At 38.5% G+C, this 15,580-nt stretch overlaps 1 protein-coding gene across 4 annotated transcripts in view; it reads right to left on the bottom strand.

Moving 5' to 3' along the window:
* Window positions 1-15,580, bottom strand: part of EPB41L4A (erythrocyte membrane protein band 4.1 like 4A) — a 252,941-nt gene that overhangs the window by 92,288 nt on the left and 145,073 nt on the right. For all 4 annotated transcript variants that reach the window (XM_078447487.2, XM_060635206.3, XM_060635208.3 and 1 more), the window contains exons 5-8: window positions 13,740-13,818; window positions 5,613-5,710; window positions 4,342-4,462; window positions 1,778-1,865 (exon numbers count right to left, since the gene is read on the bottom strand). In XM_078447487.2, coding sequence (XP_078303613.1) covers window positions 1,778-1,865; window positions 4,342-4,462; window positions 5,613-5,710; window positions 13,740-13,818 — 386 coding nt within the window. The remainder of the gene's footprint in view (window positions 1-1,777; window positions 1,866-4,341; window positions 4,463-5,612; window positions 5,711-13,739; window positions 13,819-15,580) is intronic.

The raw sequence follows: 15,580 nt of genomic DNA, 5'->3' as shown, positions 1-15,580 counted from the left end.
CCAAGGATTGAGAACCACTGGCTTCTATCAAGAGTTCCTTCCCAAGGGTTGGCTCATCTCGATCTTATTCTTAGATGTAGATAATCATGAAACCTGGCTTTCCACCACCCTTCTCCAGAAAGTTGAGTTCAGGCAGCTGCCTTCAGGCACACACCTGGATTTTCTGATGTTTCTATCATGCTCCCTCCTACTTCCATTTGTGACTTTACTACTCAAAAGAGTTAAAAATACATCTCTTCTGGTAAAGACTGAAGACCCTCAATTTCCAGGAGGTGATAAATCCTAATTAAGAAAATGAGATTCTGAAATGACAAAGTCACAAACACTGTGGGTAATGAAGGACATGCATACGTCTGTATGAATTGTATTTCTACTCTAAGGTCAAATAACAGCCTGTAAAGTCATACTCCCAAGAATATAAGACAACTCATGTATTTTTGCAGAATCCCAGCTGTTGCCCACTTTCAGTTCTGAAAATTCAATTTTAGAGGAATGTATGGAAGATTCTACTGAATCCAGCTCATTTGCCATAAACTCCTACCATCCACAAAAAAAGTGTATATGAATTAGGATAAGCATTACACAAAAGCAGAGCCATTTTTCAGAAGATTCTCTCTTTTACACACTTGCTACATATTTCTTAAAAAACTAAAAGCTCAACATGATTAATGTGGCTAGAAGGGAAAACAGTAACTATTCCACTAAGTTTTAGAGGTGTTCTTAAATGACAGTAGTATAGAGCATGTAATGATGTAATGAGATTGGAATCTAAAATATCAAGAAACTACTACTTGACCCAAACATGTAACTTTTATTGCCATACTAACAGTATACCCAGAGGTGCTTCTAACTTTTTATGAAGAAAACGAGAAGATTTCTTGGTTTAGGAAACTCTGACGAGCAAACGAATATTGCAAAATGAATCCATAAATGAGTTAATTGCATTATGGTAAGTTTAATCAGGGTTCCTTAAAAATCACATTCCATAATTTAATTGACCTTGTCTATAGAAAATCTTGAGCAATTCATTTTGTGTAAAGAATAAGGCACCTGGCTCATTTTCTCAAATCATCAAATTTGGACTATTGCTAACTCAACTCTTACAAAATGAAAGGCAATGGCATTTCAACCTCACAGGCAAAAAACTGTCAATTGGTAACCTTTGAGAAATGGTTTCAAGGTTAAGACATGGCTCCAGAACACTCAACACAGATTTAGTATAAACTCTGTCTATATTCAGCCAGTGTTCATCGGCCACTAAAGAAAATTTGCAAAACCATTTCTAATGCAGTGGTGATAACTATAGTAAGCAGTAACCCTAATATTGAGAGAACCTGTACATCCAACATAGAACCATCAACACCTGCACCTACACTGGTGCCTAAAGGCTACTTTTCTGGTAAGGGATTTCACGAATGCTTTTCGGTCATAAAATCTATTTTTGGAAAATCCTCCTGTTTTCTGTCTCATACAATCAATTATAGACCAATTTTAAATTGTTTTGACGTTTAGCTAAGCCCTATGGAGCTGTTATCCAGATTGTGTTTTCAAGCCCAGTTAATTGTTTTCTACACATGGAAATATAATCACAGACTTTTAAGCAAAACTCATTAGGGTTTAATCCATGCAAGAGATGCTTTGTGTTCGAAAAACAGATGAGAAAGTATCATCTGCTTGCTAAACAACAGGACTACAGCTTTCCTTTGGGAGTTTCGGTGACTTTTTAAGAAAAATGTCATCAGCTTAAAATATCTCGTATTAATTAAATGTTACTCACATAGACGGGATGGAGGTCAACGCCATACATCTCCAGAGATTTAGCAGTCCTCAAGTAATTCAGCTCTGCTTCAGAAGGAGCCTGACCCCTACACCCAGCATAAAAACAAAGAGCCTTACTTTACTAATACTACTGCACTTACAGGATATGAGAACCAGCTTCACCATATTCACTGGAGAAATAAATAATCCTTTGTCCTAATGCAAACTTAAGTCTTAGTATTTGAAGAAGTCCCTTGCCTTCTTGGTGACAAAATTTTACACTCTGAGGTGAAACTTGTATTAAGTTAATTTCATTTACCAAATCTGTTTTTGCTCATTATAGCCAATCCCAATGTCCCAGCATATATTAAAAATTCTGTTTCAGAAACCCTCAAAGAGATTCAGAATATAAGCACTTGAATTAAAGAATATATCCTTTACAAAGAGTAAAACGTCTCCATGCACCAGCAGCTCTCCATGAGGAGGAAAAGGAGAATAGTAGTGGGCAGGGAGAAGAGAATGGGCTCCCCAACACCTAACTGGGGTCTCTCCCCAACACCTAACTCAGCATCTCCTGACTACGTATGTAGTTTGAAAATACATTAATATTTATAAATTGTAAGAATACTTGTCATTTTCTTAATACAAAGTATAGAAATCATCCCAAAATCTTCATTGGTGATAATTACATAAATGGTATTCATTCCTAATGAGTGTGAGCATCTGCCTGGAATCTCCATGGATGAGTGGAACTCTGTGTGTGTGTGTGTGTGTGTGTGTGTGTGTGTGTGTGTGTGTGTGTGTGTGTGTGTAAGAGAGACAGATTTTTAGTTAACAAAAGGAGCTATGAATTTTTTTAATTAATAAATCCTGCTTTGATACATCCAAAGTTTCAGCCATGGTACCCTGGAAAATCCAGCAATACACCTCAATTTTGAAATCTATAAAGAATGTTCATGACAAATTAGACACAAGAAAGCTACTAAATCTTGATCAAGCTTTATTCTCTTAGAAATAACAGTCACACTGTCAATACCATCACATAAAACATGTAAGGCCCTTTACCCAAAGCTCCTTGATAATTTCAAAAATGTAATTGTACTTTGAAACTCCTGGAATTAGTATTCTCAGAATGTGCCAAACACACTGCCCTTCATAATGTTATAAGAGGCACTCTCTTAGCATCCACTTCAGGGAAACCTTAAAATGAAGGACTCTATAATCAGGCTTAAGAGCATTCTGGTGCATGCTAATACAAGATGGAAAGCCTGGTTTCTCTGATTACAATTCAGCAATTGACTTCTGCTGCTACTCACTGAAACAGATCCTTTAGGCAAACATTTTTTGTTGACCAGATTAATTCTACTTTTTTTTTCTTAACTATAATAGATCTGAAACCAAGCAAATTCAAGAGGGAATGTTACATAAGAGGGAATAAAGCAAAATTAATCAGTATAGAGGATTTAACCAAAATAACTATAATTAAATTATAACTTCAATGCTGCAGGCCATTAATTGAAAATCCTACTAGGGGAGTGTGTATATTCTCAGAAGTGCATGTGGTGTTAACATAATACCCTCCAAGGTGTCATCATGATTTCCAGATTCATTGCTGTAGACTGAATAGGACTTTGCTTATAACTGTAAAGAATTTACATCTTTAAGACAGACCCAATCCAGAATACATTAAGGCTTTTGTGGTTTTAAAATATACTTATAGCTAGAAGAATAAATTTCACAAGGTACTGATGACTGAAAAAATAGCAAATTGCAAAATAACAATATATACAGAATGATTCCGTTAATGTTAAATCATACATACATAAATCTATACAAAATAAATTTTCTTTATGTGAATTTATGCATAAAGAGAGGTCTGGAAGGCCATTAATCAAAAATACATTGACGTTAGGTTTTGAAATTTACTCTCTCCTTTACATTTTTAAAGTTACTTGGGTTTTCTATGAGCATTTTAGTGTTATAAGCAGTAAAAAAAAACTTAAAAGAAAAAAATACTAGAATGTTCAAGGCATATGTGAAGAATTTATCATTCTAGAAACTTGTCTTAAGACTACCAAGAGCAAAAGATGATACTTAATGGATGATGTAACATAAGACATGATTTTTTTTCTAGCTTTGGTTGTATATCAAATACAATATACAACACTGTGCAACTTTAAGGAGTACAATGTATTGATTTGATACACTTATATATTGCAAAATGACTACCAACATAGGGTTAGCTAACACCCTCATTTTGTCACATGATTACATTTCTTTCTCGTGTGGTAAGAACATTTAAGATCTACTCTCTTAGCAACTCTCAAGTATATTGATGGTTCTTGAGGGCATTACTCAAAGTGAAATACGACAGAGAAAGACAAACACTACGAGAGCATTTGAAGTGGAATCTGATAAAGCCAACCTCATAGAAACAAAGACTACAATGGTGGTTGCCAGGGACTGGGGATGGGGGACATGGCGAGATGCTGACTAAAGAATATAAACTTTTGGTTATAAAATGAAGTATTGGGGATCTAATGTACAGCATGTTGACTATAGTTAATAAAATGTGATTCTTACATTAAAGTTTTATGAATCCTTTCTATGGCTTCTTCAAGTTCTTCCTTCTGATCAGGAACAAACCGGTACTCTGACACATAACCTGCAGTATGCTTATATGGGTCGTAATCTCCAAGCTCAGCTAAAAAACAAATTGTATTTTTTTCCACTTTAGAACAATATTCCTAAAAATACTCAAAAATATTCCTATAATGCCAAAAAATTTTCTTCAAATGTCTTATTAATAAATTCATACATAACTAATTTTAATAAAAAATGACTGGTGAGTATATATGAACGGTATAAATAAAATCTTGTCTTAAGAACATAAGTTCTGTATTTTTGCTTTCGGAAAGACTATAATTATCATTTTCATTTCAATTATTCTTACCAGGTTTCATGAAATAAAATGGCATAAATAGAATTTATTGTGCATATATTAGAAAAGCTAGAGGCAAAAAACAATGATGATGTCAACATATCCTCTCAGAAAAAGGCATCAAGAGCATATGAATCAAAATGTATATGCCCCAAACAGCGGTCAGGGAAATTTAACATAATGCTGTATATTAGTTTATACAAAGAAGCAAAATCAAACCAGAAGCTCATCATATTACATTTATTAAAGTTTTCCTCCCTATGTTAATCCACCTTCCAAGTCCAACCCAGTTCACCTATGTGCCATTTTTCCTAGGACATTTTTTTCCACACCATCTCTGAACTGGAAATGCCATAAAGGCAAGGAAAATGCTGTCTCATTGCCCCCATCCCTGGCTTCATTCTTAGAAAGGACTCAGTATTTGTAAGTGGAAACATCCTCAGCCTCCAAAATGACAATGCAGTGTGGAGCTGCCCCCACATGGTTGCCATATTGATGCCAAGAGCTGAAGCGCAATGAGTGACACATGTGTGCCACACCCTGAACGGTCACTGGCATCTGACCACATGGAATCTTCACAACAGCTGCCTGGGAGCAATGTGATCTCTGAGACAAAACAGCTTGGGGGATCAATAAAACTCAGGTGGGATGTAGACTAGAAGGGCTTTTCAGACACTCCACCTAATTAAGAATCAATGCTGTTCCTGTGACTAAAACTCCAATGTGACCTATTACAAGGGATATGTAACTGGTTTCACTTTTAGCTCTTCTGAGAGGACACTGATTAAAACTTGAATTTTGACTAAATATTTTTTTAGGAAAATATCACTTGATAAGAAGAACTTTAGTACCTAAACTTGCTTAAAAAGAAACATTCACATTTTTTTTCTCAATATGCTTTAGTGGAACCTACACTGGATGGCATATGCTCCCAGCTGAGCAGCGATGTTGACAGGGCAGGGCAGCCGGCCCTGAAGGACATCTTGCTTCACCTGCAAGAAAAACTGATATCTAAAAGAGAAATGGAAAAAAGAGATTAATGATATCTTACACTACCCAGACCTGAAGTTTCAGTCTCTGATAATCACAGCAACAGCCAATCACCTTGAAGGAAAATAAAGCCACTTCTGTGCTTTTATGAGGGGGCTGTTGAGTGAACAGGAACTATTTAAACACATATAAGCAATACAGGGTAGTGGCTCAAAAGTGTAGGCTCTCAAGTGAGACTGGATGGATTGCTTCCCAGCTCCAGTATTCATCTGGGCAGCTACTGACCCTCTCCAACAGCCAGTCTCTGCACCTGCAGAGCTGGGACAGTGAAGTGTCTACACCTCACGAGGTCAATGTGGAAGTTACATAAAAGCTACTCTCACCATTCTCATTAATGCCACTGCCACTACAACTATGACACGGTCTTACTGGTAGGAACAACCTTTACGATGTGTTACCTACAGGGTCTAAAACCATGGGTACAGGATAAAAAGGTCATTATGGTGCAATTCCATCAATTCTCATGCCCATTATCTATGGCTTTGTTCATTCCATTTGCCTAAAAGAACCCGTTAGAATAGTGCCACCCACTGTCCCAAATACTGTTAATATAGTAACTCATTCTAAGTGTTTTACATACAGTAATTTATGTTAAGACTTTAAAATAGGGCCAGTACTATGATTGTCTCCATTTTGCAGAATGAAGTAACTAATAGACACAAAGAGATGAAGTCAAGTGTCTCATCCAAGATGTCACAACTAGTTAAGCAGCAGAGCCAGAACTAGAACCCAGGCAATACGACTCTAGAACCTCTTAATCAGGATGCTATGCAACTTTGGCTGGCTTCCCTCCTTCTCTCCCCCATCCAGTCTTTCTGCCTGTGGAGTGAGGGTGAGAGAAGCCAGAGATACATGAACCAATACAATGAACCATCAACACCGTCCTCAGCCACCATTACCTACAATGCAGCATGCATTCACACACTCATGCACCAGGCTGTGTCCTTTGTAATTTCTCTTTCTTTGCAAGCCAACTCTTGATGTCACTGGGAAGGGCAGGAAAAGGGCAAAGGAAATGAACTATAAAAGTCAGCTGTATTAAGTTTCTTTTCTCCAAATGCTCACAACCAAAGGCCATAGTGAGGGAATCCAAATGTTAGATACTACTCTGATTATTTCTAGAAGACTGGACCAAGTTTGACTGCATCCACAAGCTTAAGAGATAATGTTCTTAACACCTTGTGTTTCCTGAATTCCCATTTTAGTAAACAGCACCACAGTCTCCATATATCCAAGTAAGAGAAACCTACCAACAATGTGCAACCCTGGCATGTGCATTCAGTCACTAAATCTGTTGTCTTTTGGAATCCACTTCAGGTCACTATCCACCGGATTTCTGAAACCTTCAGTGCTCTGCCAACATTCACACTTATCTCCCTTCCAAACAACCTTCCCGAAAAATAGATGAAATTCTTAACAGAAAAATAGGATCATATCACTCCCTGGAAAAAATAAGACCTTTAAAAATTCATTTTGCTTTCAGAATAAAATTCAGATCCTTAAGAGAGTTTGTAACATGCAGGCCTCGGTCTTGGAGGGGCCTGCCTCAGTCTCCTTTGCAAATGGGCTCTATGGCCTAGGGTCCCCATCTGCACCCCTGCCACTGGTGATCATGCACCAAGGCCCACAAGAGGTGGCTGCACTGGTTTCCACAGGCCCACAAGTGATAGCACAGCAGTCATCCCCTCCAATGGCTCCCTCCTGGCCATCCACGATTATTTCCGGTGCCACCAAGGTTCCATGTCCAATAACAGCTCCTGGGAAATGCAGGGCATCCTGGAGAAGCCACGCCTCACCACCCGGGTCTCCCCAACACCAACCCAAATCCTGGTAGGCAAGCTTCTTTTTCACCAAGTCCACCCTCCAGTCCATGGCTACAGTGTTGGGAGTCCCCAGAATGCTCAGAACCTCCCTCAGGCCTCCAGCGGCACCAATACCTGTGACCTGGCTCTGGAAGCCAGGAGGAGGCAACCTGGTGGCCAGCCTGACAAGGCCAACATCGGGCCCCAGTCCTGGGTGGCCACCAGCAGCCAGCAGGCTTCAGGAGGTGCTGGGCTCATCAGAGCCCTTCCCTCCCCTCTGCTACCCACTACTAGGCAAGCTGCAGCCAGCAAAAGTGGTTGGGTTCTTCTACAGCAAAACAGCAAAAAGGAAGTTGAGAGAACCCCACTCTTTACTCTCCAAGCCACACTCGAGCCTTCCTGACACTCTGCAACCCAGTGGCTTGCACCAAGAGAAAAATAAACTACAACCAGTTTAAAAAAAATCCTCGGAAGACTTGTGCTTCTTGAGCCAAAATTTCTTGCCATTAACCAGTGACTATCTCTACTCCCTAACTTGCGTTTACTTTTCTAGCCCTACTTAACTACTCCCCATGCCCTGAATGCTCATCTTGGATATCACATCCACTTTGTTATAATCATCTATCCTCCCCTTGAGGAGGAAAAAAGCAGAGTAAAGTACTATTAGCAGAACTTAAATACAAAAGGTTATACACTGAAGACACATTTTGCTAGAATTACTACTGCTTGTTGGAAATTAACATTTATTTAGTTACACTCTCTCTATTGTTAACTTGGAATTTCTTTTCCTGAAGTGTTTTTTTTTAAGGAAATGGGTCACAGATGCATATTTGTCTTGTTCTATTAAGACTTTTATAACATCTGACTGAACAGTCAAATCGCTTGCCAAATACAGAAACAGAGGAACCTAATCCCACAAGAGTTTGCTTCAAAGAGAAAAGGAAAGAGAAACAGAGGGGGATGAAAACACAAAGAACTGAAACTGAGAGAAAGGCAAACAGATACAAAGAAATGGACCATATCCCATCAGTGACTGTAGTCTCAGTATATAGGTCTGGCACATAGTAATTGCTCAATAAATGTTGACTTGATGGATAGATATACAAATGAATAGGTAGACAGATGGCTGAAATGGAAAAAACTGAACACTCTTTGCTGTCTCTGAGAAATTCACAAAGAAAAAGAAAAAAGGACATCTGTTCAAACTTCTCTGGACAGCCTGCCTTTTAAAGATACCAGAGATCTTTAAGTCATTGCATTAAAGAAAAATCCACTAAAATCAAAAGACAAGTAAACTATTTTTAATTAAGAATTTGCTTAATCTTTATCACAGCAAGCATCATATCAGTTTTTTATAAGACAAATTCATGATACAGTAGAATCATATTTTCATATACTAAACAAATATTTTATCATTATGTCAGGGCCTATTTTTAACTAGCTGCATATAACGTATTTTGTCGATTTTATGGGACTTAGTGTACATTTAATATTTTATCTAAATCACAAATTTAGAGTTGGTGAGTCTTTCCCTCTGTTACTCTGCTTAAGGCTATGATTGGATGCTTGAATCCTTTTTATCTGTGGTTTTAATTAGGGGGAAACTGCATGCCAGTTTGCCTAGGACAGATCTTCTTTATGCCTGTTATACATGTATAACTATTAACAGCTCTTCTCATCATTCTCCAAAGTGTGAGGGTTTTGATGATCAACTCTACTGTGACCCTGGTTATACTATACCCCTATTGGAGAAAAATGGAACACTCATTAAAGATGATCCACTTAATAAGGAAGCTTTCCAGGCATTCTGGTGCAAAGAAGAGGCTTCTTAAAGCAGGTATTGGTTATATTTTCATGTAAATTAATATCTTGGTGTATACACACTGTCTTCCAAGCTAGATCATGAGCCCTGGGGTAAAAAAGCTGGGTCTTCCACCCTGTCCACAGTTACCGCACTACACCCAGTACAACACAAGTGAAGGGCTTAAAATATTGGCTTCACGGTTTTCTGCTTATCTGACATTCACTGCAAAGAGCTGAGCTGACACCAACGATGTACAAGCTGTTGAGCACCATTAACAATTTAGCAAGTATCAGAGGTTTGCTTCAAGAAGGGGCAGAGACACCCCATTCTTTCCAGAGCCCAAACACAAGGTTCCCTGAAATTCAGTGGCCAAAGATGCTTACACCAACACGCCTGAAGCGCCCCTTCCAGCGACTTAGGACCCGGTGAGAAAACAGCAATCTGGGGACAGGGAGAAGTCTGATTTCAGTGCCAGGTAAATGTGACACTGAAGAATCTAAGAGGAGAGTAGCTACCTACAGGGAAGCAGGATTGTTTTCTGCCTCCCACACAGAGGGAACCAAGCATGTGATAGGAGCCTAATCATTTCAGATAAAACTTCACTGTGAAGGACAGAGGGAAATGTTTATGATACACAAAGTATTGAACATTGCAGGGGAAAATGGCATGTATTGCTTAATAAGGAGAAAAATAGTAGAGGAAGCACACATTGATTCTCAAGAAAAAGTGGCAAAATCAGGAATAACACTTTCATCTCAAAAGTATAAAACTGATGATTACAATACAGGAACAAGTAGCAATAATATCACCTTACATTTGTATAATCCTTTAAGGTTCACAGATTTCTTTTGCATCCATCCCAAAATGTGACCCTTGTCTCAACTGTGTTGTATCGAAAACCCTTATCCTCACTTAGAGGAGACAGAAACTCTGGACATGAACATGTAGCTGCAGGCCATTCAGCTGGTAAAGAAGCCAAAACAAACTAATCTTCACAAAGTGAAAAATAGGAATTTCCATATTAAAATAATAAAATTAAAAAAAATAAGCTTAATGTCAGTCTCCAAAGGCTGCTCTAAAACATTACAAAACAAAATTAAAAAATCAAATACCTATGTTAAAAAAAATTTTTAATGTTTATTTTCGAGAGAGAGAAAGAGAGAGAGCACAAGCAGGGGAAGAGCAGAAAGAGAGAGACACAGATTCCGAAATAGGCTCCAGGCTCAGAGCTGTCAGCACAGAACCCGACACGGGGCTCGAACTCACAAACCATGAGATCATGACCTGAGCCGAAGCCGGACGCTCAACCGACTGAGCCACCTAGGCGCCCCCAAATACCTATGTTTAGAAGTTAAAGAGTGTCCATTATGAACGAGTCATTTGGAACATTGTTTTCTTTTTTAGAAACTGTTCTTAGATCCTTGAAGGTTCAGAAAGCTTCCAGCGACATCACAGATAGGGTCGTCCAGCAAAGCAGTAGACAGTCTCTCTGTCCTCCCTCTCTGCAAGACTGAAATTCTCTCTTGGGTCACTACTGAATCTCCTTGGTACTCAGGGCACTGGACACAGTGCTCCATGTAGTTATTAAATGATGGTAGCTGAATGAGTGAGTTCTGTCCTTACACACAAATTCAAGAAATGTAGGCAAGAGAGCAGACGTAGGAGGATTCATAATTAAATGAACAACTATACCCAGAAAGTTGTGACTAGTGGACTGACTTTAAGCTGGAAGACCCATCTCAGGGCTCCAATCCAAGCTGGTCTTTTCCTCCCTGATTTCTTAATCAATAATTTGAAAACATAAAGTACTTATCATTATTTTTACTTCAACTATCCCTATCATCTATGGAACATTATATTTTGGTGTTAGGGTCAGTACTTGGCCTGTGTATCATCTTATATATTCCTGTCATTGTCTTCTTGAAAAAATACTTTAATTCGTTTTTGCAGATGAGAAAACGGAGACTTTAAAAGGTTACATAGTTTTCTCAAATTTACACAGCTAGTGAGTGGCAGAGCAAGGATGCAAACCTCAGCCTATCTAATTCCAAAGCCTGTCTTCTTAACCAAAACGTGTGTTATGCTTATCAAGTGTGCAGGGGATACAGAGCTATAAACGATCCAGAATATGTGGAAGGCTGTTGTAATATTTTGAATCAGAATTAAAAATAAGCTTAACAGGTACCATGAGGACACAAATTATCTAAAGAGCCGATGAAGAGAAGAGACTTTAGATAGCATTAATTTTCATGTCAAAACTTACGAACAACCCAAGAGCCAATACACAGTAGGCTGGAAGAGTTTTCCAGAGAATTGAAGCAAGATAAATGTTCAACTTGCAAATGCTGACCTAAGTATACTTTTCCTTTAATAGCATATATTGGGAGATTTGGGGTTTGGGTTTTAGTTTCACTTTTGCCAAAATCATCTCATGCAATTGACTCCCTTTGTAAGGTCCATGATGCCTATCCATTTAAATGAATCTATTCATGCAAATTAATGACTTAATCTTCAGGACATTCTAAAAATCAGTATGTAGTGATATCATATTGAGTCATATTAAACTTACCTAAGCTCAACTATATGCTCTGGGCAATAAAAATAAATTATTTTAGGTCATGGCTACTAGCTGGAAGCCAACTCTGTAATCTGGTTCTTAGCTACACGACCTGGTCTAATATGTGAGGAAAAGAAGATTGCAGGGAATATGTCGTGAGGTTGTACGTTACCCACAAATCTGTACATTCTGCTCACGAGCTGGTAGTGGATTCTGAAGGGAAATTTCTGTTCCTAATATTAGGTGAACAGGTTTAAAATAATGCATTCTAAAACACCCATTTCTCTCCTTATGAATAATAAATCGAGTATCTTTTGGAACCCAACCCTCACTCAAGATGTAACTCCACTGACCTGCTGGAGTGAGGAGAGAATGAAATAGTAAGTGCTACCATTTATCAAGCACTTGCTGACCAAACGCAGCCAACTAACACAAGCTTTACATTATTTTTAGTACACCATTTCATGCTTACAAAACCTTATGAGACAGGTAGATCTCCAAATTTACAGTTGAGGAAAGTGAGGCACAGAGAAGTTACTGACAACCTCAAAATGAAGGACTTTCCTGGTATTTTCATAAAATGTTATTTCCTTGCAATTTCCTAATAAGTTACAAACATGGGTGTGTGTGTGCCTTTGTGTGTGTTTACCACTTGGACTCAGTTTCCCCATGAGCCCATAACTCAGAAATCCCTCAACTGCAAAGATTATTCACGAAGCTCTAATGTAAATATGACCCCTCTCCTTAATTCCTTCCCAACACAACGGCCCTTCCCCCATAGAGGTGTGCTCCTGGAAGGCCTCACAGGACAGCCCTCCTTTAAAAGTGGTCCTTTATAAAGTGGAGATGGAAGATGTGAATGAAGCTTGGCACAGTTCTAAAAATGAGGCCTAATTACAGCACTCCAGAGAAGCACAGGAAAGGTCCACTTCGCCTCCTCTTTTCTCACTCTTCTGAGTGCAGTCCAGAATCAAGACAAAAGAATCTAAGGAAAACCACGAAAGGATGGAATAGGAACAAAACCACAGACCACCTTCGTTATCAAAGACACAATTTCCAAGGTTTTGAACAACGCATTCAGCTTTCCTTGAGCCAGTGATACGGGTTCACTAAGAAAGCTGACCACTTAGAGTTAAGTCAGGGAAAATGCTTTTGTTTGCTACCACATACAGTCTAGTGGAGTTCAGTGAAAACCTAACACTACTGCCTGCTCTTTATAAGCCACTTTCAAATGTTGGCATGGACTATTTTTAATAATATAATCAATACCAACTGGAAATTCTGCCATAACTGAAATAAAATATTTGATGACAAAGGTGAAAGAATACACTGTGAAACCCTGCTGTTGTTGTTGTTGTTTTTGTCCTTTATACTGAAAGCAATTATCTTTTCATTTCCTGTGGAGATAAACAAAAGCCCTGGACAACTCACATTTAAGCTATAACCAAATAAAGAGAAATAACTGGCTCTTCAAATTTGTATTTACATATGCAAACGGAGTATCAAAATATCCTTCTTTTACACAGTTCAAACGGCTACTGACTACAAAGGCCAAATGCAGTCTTCACAATAATGATACAGAAATATCCCATCACAGCAGATGCAAAATCTATCATCATGTCACCCGGGTTCATGCCATTGTTCACACACATCTATCATCAGACACTGATCTTCCTCATGCAATGCTAGTTTAAATTTAACTCTCAGTGGAGATGCATTACAAAACAAGGTAGACACACATCCAAATGTTTGACCCCAGTTTGTATTAAATAAAGCCCTCTGTATATGCCATACATGAATTGTTCAAAAGCAAAGTCAATACTATACCTGGTTATTTCTTCTTTAAGCTTACACGGATCTTCAGCATAGAATTTAATACCAAAATACAAAGTATATGGAGGTCCAGCTAAAATAAGAAAAGTTAAATTTCATATTAAAAATTAGTCAAAGTAGAAGTGTAATATCATACAACTATTAAAAATTACACTCACCAAAAATATTTGCAAACTGCATATTCAATAAGGGGTTAATACCCAAAATACATGAGGAACCCCTACAAGTCAATAGCAAAAAACAAACCACCCAATTTAAAAATGGGCAAAGGACCAGAATAGACATTTTTCTAAAGAAGACATACAAATGCCCAACAGACACATGAAAAGATACTCAACATCACTAATCATCAGGGAAATGCAAATCAAAACCATGAGATATCACCAGATGCCTATAAGAATGGCAATTAGCAATAGGACAAAAGTGTTGGTGAGGATATGGACAAAAGGGAACCCTTGTATACTGTTGCTAGGAATGTAAATTGGTTCAGCCATTATGGAAAACAGTATGTAAATCCTCAGAAAATTAAAAAGAGAATTATAACATGATCCAGCAATCCCACTACTGTGTATTTATCCAAAGGAAATGAAATGACGATCTCGGGGATGTATGTGCTCTCCCATCTTCATTGCAGCATTAATCATAATAGCTAAGATATGGAAGCAATGTAAGTGTCCATCAGTGAACTAATGGATACTATCTATATATATCACATCACATCACATCACACACACACACACACAGGAATATTATTCAGCCATAAAAAAGAAAGAAGCCTTCTCATTTGAGACAACATGGATGAACCTGCAGAACACTATGCAAGGTGAAATAAGCCAGACACAGAGAAAAACTAATACTGCCTGATCTCACTTATATATGGAATCTAAAATAGTCACATACATAGATGCAGAGAGTAAAATGGTGGTTGCCAGGGAATCTGGGAGGGAGAAATGAGGAGATGTTGGCCAAAGGGTACAAAGTTTCAGTTATGCTAGATGAATGAGTTCTGGGGATCTAATGAACAGCATGGTGTCTACAGTTAATGATAACATGCAAACACACACACACACACACACACACACACACACATACACGCATGCACGCAATTATGCAGAGGTGACAGATAAGTTATTTAACTTGATTGTGATGATCTTTTTATGATATATACATATATTGATCAGCACGGGAGTTTTGACCTGCTCCGTTTCTGACCTGGGTTGGTTCACCCCTCCTTAGGCAACCTGGTGGTCCCATGCTCCCGGGAGGTCACCATATTGATGCCGAACTTAGTGCGGACACCCAGTGGGCATAGTGCACTACAGCCCAGAACTCCTCGGCTCAAGCGATCCTCCTGCCTCAGCCTCCTGAGTAGCTGGGACTACAGGCGGGTGCCACCTTGCCCGGCTCATATATTGAAACATTCAACTGTGCACCTTAAATTTACATAATTTTTATATGTTAAAGGTACCTCAATAAAGTTGTTTTAAAAATTACACTCATGGGGCCCCCCCGGGGGCTCAGTCAGCTCAGCGTCTGACTTGATTTCAGCTCAAGCCATTATCTTGTGGTTCCTGGAATCAAGCCCCACACCAGGCTCTGCGCTGACAATGCAGAGACTGCTTGGGATTCTCTCTCTCCCTTTCTCTGCCCCTGCCCCATGCACACACTTGCTCACTCTCTCTAGAAATAAATAAACTTAAAAAAATTATACTAAGAACTTTTAAACACCCAAGAAAATATAAAATAAAAAATAGGATTGAGAATTATGTAACAGTAGGACAACTATTGGTATCTAAGTAGGTACACATCTATGTGTTCATGAACACAGGAAAAAA

This window comes from Panthera onca, chromosome A1 (assembly GCF_046562875.1).
Source record: "Panthera onca isolate mPanOnc1 chromosome A1, mPanOnc1 haplotype 2, whole genome shotgun sequence".
NCBI lineage: Eukaryota > Metazoa > Chordata > Mammalia > Carnivora > Felidae > Panthera > Panthera onca.
Note: the sequence above shows the minus strand (reverse complement) of the source record. Positions and strands in the feature narration are given on the sequence as shown.